The sequence below is a fragment of the Lissotriton vulgaris genome, chromosome 4_1 (assembly GCF_964263255.1).
Source record: "Lissotriton vulgaris chromosome 4_1, aLisVul1.2, whole genome shotgun sequence".
NCBI lineage: Eukaryota > Metazoa > Chordata > Amphibia > Caudata > Salamandridae > Lissotriton > Lissotriton vulgaris.
Genome location: NC_141691.1, coordinates 991,272,951 through 991,290,390, shown reverse-complemented (window position 1 = coordinate 991,290,390; position 17,440 = coordinate 991,272,951). Strand labels below are relative to the sequence as shown.

Below are 17,440 nucleotides of genomic sequence, written 5' to 3'. Positions count from 1 at the left end.
ACCAGGCTCCAACACGTGGTTGGAGTCACAGACCTAAAGGGGGGCTACAGCACCAACACACTCACTGGTACAAAACCAGACGCCAGACCACGAATGACGGCGTCACCTGGAGGGCGTGTCCGGCGCGCGAAATAGGACGCCAAGCGTCTGTCTTGTTTTCGTCTGTCAGATTCCTTCTGATAGTGATGAGTTTTTGGATACCGAGGCAGTAGCCTCATTACTCCACATTCATTTTGAATTTTTTTAGTCGCTGTTTAGGTTGTCTTATTGATGTGTGACTCTTTTGACACAGTTGAGGTTGTATCACATGGTCAGCTCAGTCAGGGCTTTAAGTGAGATGAAAAAAAATACCAAAGGGGCGTGGCCAAAGGGGCGTGGCTAGTGTAATTAGGGGCGTGGCTTTAAAACACTTACGCTAAAAATCTGTGTTTAGCATAGTGTGCTGCCCAACTTGTATTTTGCTGTTTCTGTCAGTGCATCCAGATATGTGATACAACAAGTAAAATCACACCTACAGCAAGTCAGGACTATTGGCGTTGACAATAGGTGTTAGTTGCATAAGATTAAAAAGCTGCAGCTATGGCTTTTTACATATAATATTGAAAAAGCTTCCAATTAAAGCCCTGGTGACCCTACCACAATGTTGCTCCTCTTGCGGTCCAGAAAGAGAAGGGAAATCCAGAAAGAAAATGACTCTTTAAAGGATTTCCCTTCCCCCACAACGCTCACCTGGCATGACGTCATGCCGTAACTTCTCCGCTAGTTAGAAGTGAGGGCAGCACACATCGATGTGCCTGCTGTCTATAAACAGGTCTCTATTGGGCTGTTTTGCACCCTGGCACTTTTTTCTGGACTGCAAACTGCTGTCACTGCAGTCCAGAAAAAAGGGACCGCCTGTGCCAGGGCTCAAAACAGAGCCCGATCGAGACCCGTTTTGAGGCCCCCTTTAAAAAACTGCCGGTGCTCAGACCCCTTGAGACCCGGCCCACTTAAAGCCCTGAGCTCAGTGATGGGCCGCGGGTAGCGGTCAATTGAGTTTGCAGAATTGTCAGCATGTTTCCCCGGAGAGTCTCGTCTTTGTCTATCTAGTGCCTTCTGATAGTGTTGAGTTTTGGGTGCCTGCCGCAGCGATTATGCCATCAGACAGCGAAAGGATTTTGGTTGCTTGCCGAGGCGATTATGCCATCTGGCAGTGGTGAGTTTTGCGTACCTGCCGGCGTTTGCCTTCAAGCAGTGATGAGTTTTTGGATGCTGCGCTGCTGTTTCAGTTTCGCAAGGTTATCGCTTCAATGGGTCGCGGGTAGCGGTCAAATGGGTTTGTAGAGATGTCTGCGAGTTTCCTGATCAGTGGGTTTTCCTTTTGATCTAATCCTTTGTAGAATTTCCTGTTGAGTTTGAGGAGATGGTCGTCCAACATCTCAATGCCTAGGTCTCTGTGGAGGTCTGCTGTACGTGTGAACATAAGTGCACCTGCTGCAATCCGTAAGGCCTTGTTCTGTAGTCTCTGGAGGTCTTCCCGAAGCTGCGGGGGGCAGCCACTCCTAACTGGTGAAGCGTATGTCATTGTTGGTCGAATTATTGCGGTGATTGCTCGCACCTTGCTCTGCATAGGCATCGACTTGGTCTTCAGGAGTGGGTATAATGCAGCCAGTTTGGCTGCTGCTTTCTGGCAGGTCTTCTCTGTGTGGTTTCTCCAGCTGAGTTTAGAGTCCAGAGTCACCCCTAGGTAGGAGCTGCTGTTTTCCCATTTGATCTCATCCCCATTGAGGAGGATCTGTGGATGTTTCCTGTTCAGTTTCCTGGTGAATAATGTTGCTGTGGTTTTACTTGTGTTGAGGGTGATCTGCCAGTCGCTGTACCATTCAGAGAGACTGTTGAGTGATGCCACAAGGTTCTTATCCACTTCTATTTCGCTGAAGGATTGGGAGATGACTGCAACATCATCAGCGTAAAGAGCCAGATCAGTCTTCTTTAAGTCTGTAGGGATATCGTTGGTAAATATGTTAGAGAGAAAATTCTACTGCAGAGCCTACATATGCCACCTAGCATGATGGATCAGCAGGATGCAGGAGGCCATTAGTCTCATAGTCATCCTCACTAAGATCTATGACAGAGGTTGAAACATTGGGATCATAGCCCAAATGTCCTGACTCCCTGTTCCAGGGGTGGTAGGCATGAAACCGCACTATGATCAATAGGAAAGCAGAGGCTCCAATAAACGGGAGCATCTGCAAAGGAGTCAGGTTGGACTTAAGGTACGTTGACAGTGAACTCTAAAGATGTTAAGAGCCAAAGTCTGGAGGTGAGTGAGCCTTCCTTCAACAGCCAGTTGTCTAGGTTTGGGGAAGACTGGGACACAGACCTCTAAAGATATGCTACAACCACTGTTGTCACTTTTGTGAACACCCGAGGGGCGCTGATAAGGCTAAAGGGGAGCACAGCAAACTGAAAATGCTAATGGCCTACCACAAACGACAGATAATGCCTCTGGGCCTGCAAGACGGGGATGTGAAAATAAGCTTCCTGCAGGGCCAGCGCTATCAGGTCTATCAGTTCGAAAGAAGACAAAACCTGATCCAGGACGAGCATCTTAAACTTGCTGTTTTTCAGAACGGCATTGGGAGAGCGAAGGTCTGTTATGGGACGGAGGCTCCCGTCCTTTTTCAGCCCAAACAAGAAGTGGGAATAACAACCATGACTGACTTCCGGGACACTCTTTGTGTATCCTTTGGCCAAAAAAGTCAGCACTTCCTGTTGCAAGAGAGACAGCTGGTCCTCCTCAGCTATTGTGAAGATGGTGGAGAGTGCGGAGGGGGTTGAAGGAATGGCAAAGCATAACCAATCTGAACAATTTGCAGGACCCACGTGTCTGAAGTTATCGGCTGCTACCTTGGCAGAAAATGTTGGATCCTGCCTGCAACAAAGTGGCTGTGTGTAGTCAAGGGCACACTGGAGAGGTTTGGAGAGGGTGATAGCTGGGGGTATGAAAGACTGGGCTGTCTGCTGTACACGGTTGCCCTCGCCCTCCCCTATGGATACTGCGGCAACAACCACAAAAGAGCTGTGGAGATTGTTGCACCTGTTGGCCGACCGAAAACGATGTGGCTGGTGTGAGGGAGCAGAATGTGCAGGGAGCGCACTGTGGCACTGATATCTTTAAAGCGCACCAGGGCCGAATCTGCTTTATCTACAGTCCAGAGGCATTAAATGGCATGCCCATGAGTCTGGCCTGAACATCTCTAAAAATGTTGGTGAACCACATTCATGTATGTCTGCGAATGACCACACGTCTGCCAATAGCCCTGTAGAAGGAGACAGTGGTATCCAGTCCACAGCATGTAATGAACTTGGCTGTATCAGAAGAGTGAAGGGCCAAACTTGTAGAGGAGAAAATTCATACCAAAAGTCTCCATCCTCTTCGATTCCCTGTCAGGGTCAGTAATGAAAAATGAGCTTCCGTTCACTATACTGGCAAAAGCCTGCAACACAAGGCCTTCAGGAGTGGGATGTTGAGTGAGAAAAGCTGGGTCGCCCGGAGTCACTTATTGTATTGATCCCATTTTTGACATGGACAGAAGTCAATTTCTTAGTTGCCTCTTTTAAAATACAGTGAGAAGCGGCAGGAATTCACCGAATCAAAATTCCTGAGACAAGAGATGCTGGCTCCGCTAGGGTCAGTGACAGAGAAGTGTCTTTCTCTCCCAGCAGAGTATTTGACGTCTTAAATGGCTGATACAATAAAATAAGGCAATTATGTTGATCTCGCCAGAGATTCAAATCAATAAAATCAAATTGCACAAACATGGTTTTTGATTAAAACTAAATCAAGTAATAAGAGAAGGCATTTCGTTTTCTCCAATCAAAAAATTGTACAACCCAAATCAAAAACACCTTTTCCAGGCAGGGGAAAACTACAGAAAGAAACATGGACAAAAATATGAATATTGTGCCCTGCAGACACATAAATCAGATCTTTTGATTCAATGTAATAAGCTTTGTGCTAGTGCCTATATGCATCTTTGAAATGGCCATGTGTCATATGCAATAACTGTGACCACATAGGTGTGATCAAACTCTATGCTGCTAAGGCACATATATGTTTTTCAACTGGTCTTGCAAAAAGGCCCATTATATAGTTTCTGATATTGGTAAAGGTATTTTTAATTTCTCTAAACATTTCATAATCAGAGTCAAGAAAACTTTGCTAGAGGTCAAGGCACATTGTCATACTTTCAAGGCACCACATCCCACTGCCCAGCATACCTCAATCTCAATTGCTTGCACAAACCTTGCAGACACCTCCTCTCATATGGACTCCTAATCACACAAATCCCACACATACCGAAAACTAGATCCGCCAGTCAAGCCTTCTCCTCCATCGCGCTACGATCTACCGCTAGACATAAGGGTCCCCTTCTCCAGGGGCGGCTCTAGGCTCATGGAGGCCCTGGGCAGGGAGCGTAGGTAGGGGGCCCTGGAAGAGGGGGTCCGGGCGGGGCGGAGCGCGGAGGCCAGTGATGAGGGGGGTCAGGGTGTTTGGAAGTGGAACAGAGCCGGAGGCCACCAAATACCTGCCAGGGGCCGCCACGCAAATATGTATCCATCCTCAGAGGATTATTATATTAAGGATATATATTGGTGTGATGGCCCCTGGGGTTTGGTAGCCCTGTGCAGGTGCACAGCTTGCACATGCCTAAAGCCGGCCCTGCCTTCTCACTTAGGATTTCCGCAAGAAGCTGAAGATCTGGTTTTTCCACTAGTGAGTCTACGTGTGCCTAGACTCACACCAGCTCAGTGCCAGGATCCGCTCCCAGGTACAGCGGACTCTACAAATCAGCATAACATAACAGACCACTACAGCAAGGGATGTGATTTGTAATATTGCCACACCAATGTCAGAAAAAAATGCCACCTTTAATGGTTGTCTGCTTCAAATAAACCCTATTTACACAATTATTTGAATACATTCATAGTTTACATAGCAGGTGCTTGAGAAATACTTTAGATCTAAATAAAACCGCAAGAGATGATCTCTGGATGTCTCTATTTTTGTTTATTACTTTAAACGCTTGCTAAATTCTGTCCTGCCAAAAAAGCTTCCTTGGGCAAGAGAATATGTGGAATTTTGCCAAAAGCTGTTGCAAATAGAACTGAATTTAGTGCCTTAAAGATATCAATGAGTCGTTAGTTCTGGGTTGGAGGAAGATTTAAGATTTCAGAGACACATTTTCAATGGTAACTCCAGCACACTTACCAGACATTACTTTGTTTCAAAGCAATACCCCGATCTTCTCTGAAATATCACTTTTACTTTGTAAAAGAACTGTTTTGCACCATGCCCAACTCCGTTAAGTGAAAGATCTCTTGATTTGAAAGCGGTTCTTTTGTAAATTATTTAATTAAGTGTTCAATTTTATGAATAACAGTAACTGTACAGTGTGTAACATGCCACACAGTTCTCAACACACAACACTTTGTCTCTAAAATGGAATCCCTTCACTGATCTGCCTTGCGACTTGCTCATCAGAAGACTCCTCTTTTGCCTTCTCACGATCCTTGTTCCAGTCTTTTAGGCCTTCTGGTAGTGAGGTGTCCTCGTCTAAGCTCCCTGTTCCTTCTACAAATTCTTCGTAAGTGGATTTTTCTGCAAATGGCCTTGGGCCCAGTAGTTCAACCATGTCACTTTTATCCAGTACCTCTTTTTCCAGTAATCGTAGAGCGACCTGCAAAACATGCAAAGGTGCGATTTAGAGTAAAACAAAATCTCAGTGCAGTCAGAAATACCCTCCGAAACCATATTACAAGATCAAAACAGTTACGTGTTCAACAGTGACTTGCAGGACTGACGGAATGCCCCGTGAAGCCTAAACTAAATACATGATAACTAAAACCTAAATGAGAACACATATTGGCATGATGTCACTGGCCTCCCACCTTCACCCTTATACTATTGGCTTGAAAGTGTGTGCAAATGTGAGAAATGTGTGCTCGGTCTGGCCTCGAGATGTGCGTGATGGCTATTTCTGTGTGTATCATGCACTCACTTAAAAAAAGGGCACCGCCATACCGCTTCATCAGAATGAACTGGCGTGTTGCGTAACACTGTTTCTCCTTTGTAAGGGAAGGAAGAGCAATTGACAATCTGAATATGGAAGAAATTGTTCATCGCTGTATCACAGTTCCATTTCCACATTATTCAGCTTCTTGACACTGCTCACAACAATGTCACAAATCTACACCCTGAAAAAGTATTTTTTTAAATGTAAAAAAAGTCCATGCACGATACCATGTTAGGGCGCCATTTTCTCTAGCACCTTTCTTATAAGATCTTTGCTGGGGATGATGCACTTTGATAGGCTGAGGATTTTACCTTTTGACTTTAATACTTTAAGCCCAAATCCACCACATAAGTACACTTCTAAAGCCTCCCCCGCCGACATCAGGAGAGGCACACAGGGTGTCAGACAGAATCCAGTGCAAGTCCAGTTGCCACTAGTCAGCTGGTCAGTTGCAGGAAAGACCTCTTATAGCTTGCTGTATCCCCGTGACTTGAACAGGAGGTCAGCCACATGATCCTTGGCGTCTACATTTTTGTCTTTGGCCACACTAAACGGGGGGGGGGGTGGTGTGTGTGTGTGTGTGTGTGTGTGTGTGTGTCTGTCTGTCTGTGGAGAGTGGTGATCTTAGTGTCCTCCACATTGTTGAACAGGCCACATGAAGGGCTCGCTCCCTCCCCGCATGACAGGGCCCGGACGCCGGCCCTCCAGGTGCTACCCACAGAAGCAACCCGCACCCCGTCCCCTACGGGACTCCTGCTCCCGGACATCTCGGTATCATTGGCCCGGGCCACTGTCAGCTCCATTGCCCGGCCCGGCCGCCATCTTGGACACTGCACCACGAGGCCTCAACTCGACCCTAACCCTGGGCCTGGCCAGGCCCCGACATCCCGGCACCACCATCCACCCAGGAGGTGAACGGACCACTTGGCAGGTCAATGGGAGGAAGAAGTGTTGATGGCTCTCCCCCGCCAGGTGCCGATCGCCCCCAGCCTCCCCGGGCGCTGGCTCCACCCCCCTGCTGGGTGTCTGGACTCCCTCATCCCGGACCTCCCGACCTCCAAGTGCGAGGGTCCGGACATCAAAGGGCGCCAGACCTATAACTGGGGCAGCTCCAGAGCAGGAAGGCAGTTGTATCCTGGAGTCGAGAGACACCAAGAAGAACTCATCCTTGACGGACTGCTGGCGCTACCGCAGCCCTGCCTTGTGAACTGTCGTCCTGCCCGCTGGCGCTGCAGCGGCCCTCTGCAACCTTCATCCTCGTCGGGACCTGCTGGCGCTGCCGCGGCCCGTTGTAACTACCATCTTCGTCGGGACCTGCTGGCGCTGCCGCGGACCGTTGCCACCTACGATCTTCTCGGGACCTGCTGGCGCTGCCGCGGCCTGTCCTCCTAGAACACCAAGCTTGAGGATTGTGAGCTACCCATCATCTCATCGTAACTACCAGATTGGTAACAAGACTGTCCCGCTACCCTCTTTCCCCCAACCAAGAGACTAGACTCGAGGGGACCCCTGAGTCCTGACCTCCTTGTACCATTCTACCGTACTTCAAGATTGCTTATAAAGAACGTTAAACTTTATCTTTGTGTGGTGTCCATCTGTGGGGGGGAAGTTACTGGTCTGGTCTGTACGATCGCTGGAGACGGCTCTCCCGGGAGACCTCTCCCCTTGTCCTCGGCCGACCCTCCAGGTCCCGTCTAACATTGGTGGCCAGCGGCGCGATCCGAATCAACGCGTACGTACAGATAGTGACTCACCCCACGACTAAACCACAATGACAACCAAAGAGGGCACAGAAAAATTCCAGATGGAGAAATTGGAAGAGTACAGCCATCGTGAGTTAAAACAATTTTGCATCGAACTAGGCATTGCTACCACCGGTCTGAGCACGAAAGACGATTTCAAGCACGCCATCAAGTCTTGGGCGGAAACCGGGGCCGTCAGACCCCCAGACCAAAACATTGCAGCATCAGAGATCAACACCACTTCTCCCGAAGAACGGAGAACGGGTCTCTCACAGGAAGAGATCCAAGAAAGAGAAAGAAACAGACTACACGAATTTGAGATGGCACGGCTCAAGATGGACGGTGAGCTAAAACTAGCGGAACAAAAACTGAACTTAGAACACCTATGGCTCCGAGAAGAGCGGGAAGAAAAGCAAAGACAAAGAGAACTCGAAGAAAAGAGACTGGCATACGAACACGAGCGCAAACTGGCAGAGATAGAACTACGGAAGCAAAACAAAGACCTGGGGGTGCCCGAGCAACCGACCACACCAGGAGCTACAGAACCAAAGGTCCACATCCCCAAAGATGTCATCCGAGAGTATTTCCGAAACGACGACATACAACAGTGGTTCAAGGCCTACGAGATCGCCATGACCTCCCACTGGATCGATCGAAGTGACTGGGGAGCCGGTCTATGGGGGAGGTTCGTCAATGAAGGCCACGATGCCCTGTTACAGCTCCCGGACCATCAAATGACGTCCTATGACCACATGAAGGCCGCCCTCCTCACTCGATATGGGCTTACACCCGAAATGTACCGCCAGAGGTTCCGCGACTGCACCCGAATCCCGGGTACAACTTGGGTGGAATATGTGAACTATTTCAGCCGAGCCTTCGAGGGGTGGATCAAGGGAAGCCACGTAACGACCTACGAGCAGCTCTTCAACCTCATCGTGTGGGAGCACCTCTCCAACAACTGCTTCGTCGAGCTCAGGCAGCACCTCCTCGACAGTAAATTGACTGATCCACGGCAGCTCGCCGCCGAGGCTGACCGATGGGAGAGCACCAGAGTGGGCCGAACGAACAGAACAGGAACAGCCAAGGTCATCACCGTCCCCGAGGAGGAGGAGGAGGCCAGGGCCGGGGGAAAGACGCCATCCCGGCCGCTCCCGCTACCAGCACCCTGCTCCCGGCCGGCCGGGGCAACCCCCCGATGCGCCCGGGGTTCCGAGCCAATGTCACTTGTCACCGATGCCAGCGAGTCGGCCACTACGCCAATGATCCGAACTGCCCAAAGAACCAGACTCCGGGGCCCCGCCAGGTAGCTGCCGCCGCCCTGGGAGAGGAGCAAATCTCCGAAGAACATGAAGAATACGAACAGGAACAACCAGAGTGGGAACCGGCCGCCATGGTCCTGGCGTGCCTAGGGGGAAGAGACATGATCCCGCGGGCTCCCCTACCCGCCAACACCAGAAAATACAGTCAGTGGGTGAACATAAATGGGCGCAAGGCTGAAGCCCTACGTGACACGGGGACCAGTGTGACGGCCGTCCGCTGTCACCTGGTGACCCCGGAACAAATCCTGCCGAACGTTCTCTGCCCCGTCCGTTCAGCCGACAATTCTGAGAGCCTGTGTCGGATGGCCTGCGTCCCATTCGAATGGGGAGGAGTATCCGGCATGTTGAAGGTGACGGTCCGCGATGATGCCCCCTTGGACTGTCTCCTGGGGAACGATCTCGAGAGCTCCCCGTGGGCCGCCGTGGAAAGAAGAGAGCACCTGGGGATGTTGGGCCTCCCGGACTGGGCGTGCGTAACCACCCGGTCCATGGCCGGCCGCGCCATCCCCCGACCTGAAGAACCCGAATGGCCAGCACCTCCTCCCCTGATCGCTCCAGTGGGGGACGCCGACCATACCCACCCCCCAGAACAAACCCAAGAAAGGCTCGCTCAGCCCCAGGACCTTCCAGACCTGGCTCAGTGGCGTCAAGAAGGGGGACCCACCCAGGAACAGTTCCGTCAAGAGCAAAAGACCTGTCCCTCCCTCGAGGGACTACGACAGCAAGCCCTCGCCCAGAGCACGGGAAATACCGCCGGGGCCCACTGGATCTATTGCGACAATGACCTGTTGTATAGCGAACAAAAAATCGCGGAGTTGGGGGCCAGTCGAGTGTTGGTGGTGCCCCTCCGCTTTAGAGACTTCCTGTTGAATTTGGCCCACGATGTCCCCCTGGCTGGACACTTGGGACAGGACAAAACTTACAACTGCCTGGTGACCCACTTTTACTGGCCAAAAATGAGAAATGACGTCCTCAACCACTGCCAGTCCTGCCCCACTTGCCAGGCCAGCGGGAAGAGCGGCCGCAAACTCAAGGCACCCCTGCAACCATTCCCGGTTGTTACCACCCCGTTCGAAAAGGTGGGAATAGACATTGTGGGGCCCCTGGACCCCCGAACAGCACAAGGGCATTGATTCATCCTGGTACTGGTGGACCACGCCACCCGCTATCCCGAGGCTGTTCCCCTGCGAACTGTAACAGCACCGGTGGTCGGCCGAGCCTTAATGGGGATCTTCTCCCGGGTGGGCTTCCCCCGGGAAGTCGTCAGCGACAGGGGCACGAACTTTATTTCAAAATATATGAAATCCCTCTGGCAGCAGTGCGGGGTCACCTACCGATTCACAACCCCCTATCACCCTCAAGGAAACGGACTGGTCGAGCGGTTCAACCGCACACTCAAGGGAATGATTATGGGGTTGGAAGAGCCCCTCCGCCGCCAGTGGGATGTGCTACTTCCGTGCCTCCTCTTCGCCTACCGAGAAGTCCCCCAGAAGTCCCTCGGCTTCAGCCCCTTTGAACTCTTGTACGGACATCCTGTTCGAGGGCCCCTCAGCCTAGTCAAAGAAGGTTGGGAGATGGCCCCCCTGAAAACCCCTCCAGACGTCTACAAGTACCTCCTGACCCTTCGCAATCAAACCAGACGATTCAGAGAGATCGCCAAAGCTAATCTTGAGGCCAGTCAGGAGGACATGAAGAAATGGTACGATCAGAATGCCTCCTCCATAGAGTTCGAACCTGGCCAGCAAGTATGGGTGATGTCCCCCACCGAACCTTGTGCCTTGCAGGACAAGTGGACAGGGCCCTTCAAGGTAGTCGAGCGCAAGAGCCCCGTCACCTATCTCATCGACATGGAATCTCCCCGGAACCCCCTCCGGGTCCTCCACGCCAACCGACTCAAACCCCACTTTGTGCGCTCGGAGCTCAGCCTACTGATGGCTACAGACAGTGGAGCGGAAGAAGACTCCGAGCCCCTCCCTGACCTACTGAGGACCCGGGAAAAAGATGGTTCAGTAGACGGGGTCCGACTCTCAGATGCCCTAACCCCGGAGCAGCGCCAAGACTGTCGGGGCCTCCTGCTGCAATTTGCGACCCTATTTTCCCTCACCCCAGGGGTCACCCCCTGGTGCTTGCACGACGTGGACACTGGGGACAGTCCCCCTATCAGACATCGGGCGTACCGCGTACCAGATCGGGTACGTGCCTGCATCCAAGAAGAAGTGGCAAAAATGCTCACACTCGGGGTCATCGAGCCCTCGGACAGCCCCTGGGCCAGCCCAGTCGTGCTGGTCCCCAAAGCTGCTGCCCCAGGCACCACCCCTGAGCTCCGATTCTGCGTCGACTATCGGGGTCTGAACGCTGTCACCCGAACCGACGCTCACCCCATTCCCCGAGCAGATGAACTGATCGACCGCATTGGGGCTGCCCGCTACCTCAGCATCTTCGACCTGACAGCGGGCTACTGGCAGATCGGCCTCACCCCCAGGGCCCAAGAACGATCCGCTTTCTCCACCCCGGATGGCCACTACCATTTCAAAGTAATGCCATTCGGCATGAAAAACGCTCCAGCCACTTTTCAGCGACTTGTGAACCAGGTATTGGCGGGCCTCGAAGAGTTCAGCGCCGCCTACCTGGACGATATTGCTGTGTACAGCCGCCACTGGTCAGACCACCTCCGCCACCTCCGAGAGGTCCTGCAGGCCCTCCAACAGGCCGGCCTCACAATCAAGGCCAGCAAGTGCCAAATTGGCCAAGCGTCCGTGACCTACCTCGGACACCAAGTGGGAAGCGGTCTGGTGGCCCCCCTTCAGCTCAAGATCGCTGCCATCCAGTCCTGGCAGCCTCCCGTAACGCAAACCGAGGTCCGAGCTTTCTTGGGGCTCACCGGATACTACCGGCGGTTTGTGAAGGACTATGGCAGCATTGTGGGGCCCCTCACAGAGCTCACATCAAAGAAACACCCAAAAATGGTCAACTGGACTCCAGACTGTCAAGCGGCCTTCGAGAAACTGAAGGCCGCCATGTGCACCGCCCCTGTGCTCCAGGCTCCCGACTACAGCCGGGAATTCATCGTACAGACTGATGCCTCCGACCATGGCATCGGGGCTGTCCTCTCCCAGCTGAACCCCGATGGACTTGACCAACCAGTGGCCTTCATCAGCAGACGCCTACTGGCCCGAGAACAGCGCTGGAGCACCATCGAGAGGGAGGCCTTCGCAGTAGTGTGGGCTCTCAAGAAGCTCCGGCCCTACCTCTTCGGTACCCACTTTCGGGTGCAAACAGATCATCGCCCCCTGCAATGGCTAATGCAGATGCGGGGGGAAAATCCCAAACTATTGCGTTGGTCCATCTCCCTGCAGGGGATGGACTTCACTGTGGAGCACCGACCTGGCCAGGATCACGCCAACGCCGATGGCCTGTCACGCTTTTTCGGCCTCGACGAGGAGAGTCCCCAAGAGGATGGGTGACTCTCCCCGCCTTCAGCTGGGGGGGACGCATGTTGGACAGGCCACATGAAGGGCTTGCTCCCTCCCCGCATGACAGGGCCCGGACGCCGGCCCTCCAGGTGCTACCCACAGAAGCAACCCGCACCCCGTCCCCTACGGGACTCCTGCTCCCGGACATCTCGGTATCATTGGCCCGGGTCACTGTCAGCTCCATTGCCCGGCCCGGCCGCCATCTTGGACACTGCACCACGAGGCCGCGTGGCCTCAACTCGACCCTAACCCTGGGCCTGGCCAGGCCCCGACATCCCGGCACCACCATCCACCCAGGAGGTGAACGGACCACTTAGCAGGTCAATGGGAGGAAGAAGTGTCGATGGCTCTCCCCCGCCAGGTGCCGATCGCCCCCAGCCTCCCCGGGCGCTGGCTCCACCCCCCTGCTGGGTGTCTGGACTCCCTCATCAAGGACCTCCCGACCTCCAAGTGCGAGGGTCCGGACATCAAAGGGCGCCAGACCTATAACTGGGGCAGCTCCAGAGCAGGAAGGCAGTTGTATCCTGGAGTCGAGAGACACCGAGAAGAACTCATCCTTGACGGACTGCTGGCGCTGCCGCAGCCCTGCCTTGTGAACTGTCGTCCTGCCCGCTGGCGCTGCCGCGGCCCTCTGCAACCTTCATCCTCGTCGGTAACTGCTGGCGCTGCCGCGGCCCGTTGTAACTACCATCTTCATCGGGACCTGCTGTTGCTGCCGCGGCCCGTCCTCCTAGAACACCAAGCTCGAGGATTGTGAGCTACCCATCATCTCATCGTAACTACCAGATTGGTAACAAGACTGTCCCGCTACCCTCTTTCCCCCAACCAAGAGACTAGAATCGAGGGGACCCCTGAGTCCTGACCTCCTTGTACCATTCTACCGTACTTCAAGATTGCTTATAAAGAACGTTAAACTTTATCTTTGTGTGGTGTCCATCTGTGGGGGGGAAGTTACTGGTCTGTACGATCGCTGGAGACGGCTCTCCCCGGAGACCTCTACCCTTGTCCTCGGCCGACCCTCCAGGTCCCGTTTAACACACATGTAATGCCAAATTTCAGTTTGAGGCAATTCCTGTACCCCTGGTAACCCACAGACCGACGTCTGGTAGACCATAGCAGCAACTAGACAGTAGATGCACAGACTGTATTGACATCCGGCTCTCACCCACTGAGGTAATATGTAAAACCACCGCAGACCTGTCAACCTGATTTTGACACTCCAGCAAGGTTTGAAACTGGATGTAACCAAGAAGCCTTCTCTGATTGAGGCTGGTCTGGCTGGGGAGACAAAAGAAGGGGGCAGGCCTGGGTGTTAGCTATATCTGCGTGTGACAGAGTAAGCCTCTTTGAAGTTAGTCACATTCCTAGATCCAGCCCTCAGACCATCCTGTCAAGGGCACAACACCTACCCATACCCAAGGTATTTTGTCCCTATTCTGTGAGCAAGTTCACATCTATTAAAATGCTATACTAGCTGGCATAAACTGAGTTTAAATGCAAATAGGCCTCCAGAGGCTTAAGCAGCTAAAGGTTACCTTTCTAAAAGTGGCTTTGCCTTAATAGTGCAATTGTTGTTAGAACAAACATCGATTGGTAGGCCAGTCTCTTCCATTTAGCATATAACACTTTAATGAACTTGGGCCACTTCCTTGCAAGTAGGAAAGGAGCATAATCACACCCATTTTGATGAAAAACAATCCTTCTGACCCACACACATTATAGGCAAATTAGCCGAATTGACGTGTGAGCTAAAATATTTGTGAAGCAGATCCTCCAATATTTGAAGGACTGAATTCACACTAATGAGTAAATACCCATTAGGCAAGGGGGCTTCAAAGAGGTGCATTCAACTATCGACCATTGCTTTAGTGTCTGGGCAATGGGACAGAAAGTAATAGAAATGTGAGGGAACCTTTTTTTTTTTTTAGCCGATTTTCGATTTGGCCTTTGACATGGCCAATAGGGGGAAATAAAGAGAAAAATTAAGGATATGAATATCCAGAGAAGGTTATTAGCTGGGTTAAGGAACTTCACCAATTGAACTGGGCCAAGGTTGAGCTAAATATTAATGGAGCTCTCGCAAGGAAAATACCAATTAAAAATGGACTAAAGGCAGGGATGTATCCTTGCTCCTACTCTATTCAGAATATACCATGCCAATTTGCTAGGGATTTTACAGAATACAGACTAATTTTCTCCTATGATGGGGGAACGGCACATACCCTGCCTAGTATATGTGGATGACCTTGTTAGTCTACATGGGACTTAAGTGGGCTTTTAAGACAACTATATGCTTTTAATATCTGTAAGGCAAATGATGTAACAATAAATATAGAGAAAGAATATATATTGGTGATAGGGGAAAAAGCAAGCCTGTTATATAGCCCATTGGGGATATGGTTGACGAAGAAACCCACTCCTGTAAATATCTCGATATGCTGCTCAACAAAAACTACATTGAAAAATACACTTGGACACATTAAAAGGTTGAGCACTAAAATCTGTGGGAGTGTTTAGAACTGTGAAAGAGACTTTGGTGGCTCCTCAGTAATTCCAGAGTTCACTGCATATAATTCATGGTCCCTCCATGAATGCAATATGAGGCAGAGATCATAGGCTTGGGTGCAAGGAAAGATTTGGGGTAACATTGGGGTAAGTGTCTAAAAATCCTATTAGGTCTACCTTCATGTGTCATGACACAAACAATTAGAGTAGAAGTGGCTGTGAATGCTGGGAACACTATAGTAGCAAACTAAACATTGTGGTTCTGGTACAAACAGCTAGTGGGCTCGAAATTAAAAGTATCAATGCTTTGTATGAAGAAAATCTGTCAGTGACTTACGCTGGGCAAAGGATTTTAGGGGCTGTCTCAAAAGCCTGGCACACGTCTTTAACAGAAATCTTTTAATGCAATGCACCCTTACCTTTAACCTAAAAGGAGTTAAAATAAAAGAGTGCTGTTGAATTGAGGGAAAGGGATTAGAGATCTTATTTCACAGAATTTGAATTCAACATCGTTTAAAAAAAACTCTTGGCTGAATTGCCCGGTGTATCTATATTTTTCAGAGTTATCAAATCCCAAACTGAGAAGAAATCTTCTGAAATTTTGTACAGGGATAAATCCTGCATTTGTAATATAAGTCAATGGAAAATCGCTGGTCAATAAAGATAATATAATTAGAAGTAGGCTTTTAAAACCAGTTCTACTCAAGGATGGTGTAAAGAATAAGTTGCAAGCTATAAGAGTTTTATATGATATGCAATTCCTGGATGTAATCTGTGCAGTGGGTAGGTTTTTATAGGCCTGATCAGTTTAGCCAGTGTTGACAAATCCACAGTTTTTATTGGATTTTAAATTTAACCAGCTTTTTTAAGTTGGCATATATTTTTGGACGATGTTTGTAGATATTTTAGAGGAAGTTTAAAACCTATTTTTAAATTGTTATGAGATATATGAATTTATTGGGTTGCATAGGGTCAGAATTCGAACGTTTAAGTAATTCAAATGCCATATGCATGGAATATTATTTTATTGTTTATTAGACCATGGTCTAAATAAACTTTACTACTTGACATTTCCCTAATAGTTATTACAAATCAGATTTTATCATTAAATTGGATTTGAAATAGCTATTAAAAGCAGTCCCTCAATTACACTTCTAGATGCTTCCAAACTGATAATTAACATTATCAGTATTATTAGTAATAATATAAGACTGTTTTCCTAACAAACACAGAGTTTTTAGCTTTTACAGCCTTTTCGCTGTAAGAACATGCTTATCATTAAACTTTTACATCTCCTACTTTTAAATACCATGCAGTGGTAGTAAGGCCTACTTAGGGGTGACCTACTAATACTTAAAAGGAAGGTTTAGGGCTTTCAAAAGGGGTTATTTTGACAGGTTGAATTAGCAGTTTAAAACCACATCAGCTAGGCTACACATTGTAAGCTTACAGTCATGTTTGTACGGTTACTGTGGTGGGTGGCACAATGGGTGCTGCCTCCCGCGTGTTATCTTTAGTTTACAGACCCTAGGTACACTTTGCATCATATAGTAAGGACTTCCAGTAAGTTAAATATCAGGCACTTTACCTCTAGTTAGCAGGGGTGCTCACAGTTCTACAGCCAGCAAAAACAGTTAAGGTAAAAATATGGGTGAGCGCCACGCAACACAAACTATCACAGAATGTGCGCTTCATGCCGCATAATAAGGCCAATCTTGCCACATAATTTAGTCAATCTCTGCTGCCTATTTACAGTGCGGTACAAAAGGGGGTGGTGATGGACGGAGAATCTGAACCAATCAAACACTCTCACCCAGTCAACAGATCTGGGTTTAATCCATCACCGTTCTTAGCCTACTCTGCCACCCCAGTTCAGACATGGCCATATGCAAATCAGTCTGACCCTGTGCCTCATGGGAACAGTCCAGCCCGAACTGCCAAGCCATGCCTTCCCTGGACCGGAAACAAGCTTCAGAGGACTGGTTTCTGGCATTTCAGCCGTCTTCAGCCCGGCTTGCTTGAATCCAGTGGCAAAGTGAGCAAGGGATCACGTCTGAGCATACCCTGCCAACTTATGGCGAACAAAGCGGTACAACAGGGGGTGGTGACGGACGGAGCATCTGAACCCATCAAACACTCACACCCAGTCAACAGATCTGGGTTTAATCCATCACCGTTCTTTAGCCCACTCTGCCACCCCAGTTCAGACATGGCCATATGCAAATCAGTCTGACCCTGTGCCTCATGGGAACAGTCCAGCCCGAACTGCCAAGCCATGCCTTCCCTGGACCGGAAACAAGCTTCCAAAGACCGGTTTCTGGCATTTCAGCCGTCTTCAGCCC

General features: G+C 50.2%; 1 protein-coding gene across 1 annotated transcript in view; it reads right to left on the bottom strand.

Annotated features, from left to right (window-relative positions):
- Positions 1-4,895: 4,895 nt before the first annotated feature.
- Positions 4,896-17,440, bottom strand: part of AFG3L2 (AFG3 like matrix AAA peptidase subunit 2) — a 134,284-nt gene continuing 121,739 nt past the window's right edge. The window contains exon 6 of the mRNA XM_086967382.1: positions 4,896-5,723. Within this exon, the coding sequence (XP_086823508.1) occupies positions 5,481-5,723 (243 nt within the window). The 3' untranslated portion in view covers positions 4,896-5,480. The remainder of the gene's footprint in view (positions 5,724-17,440) is intronic.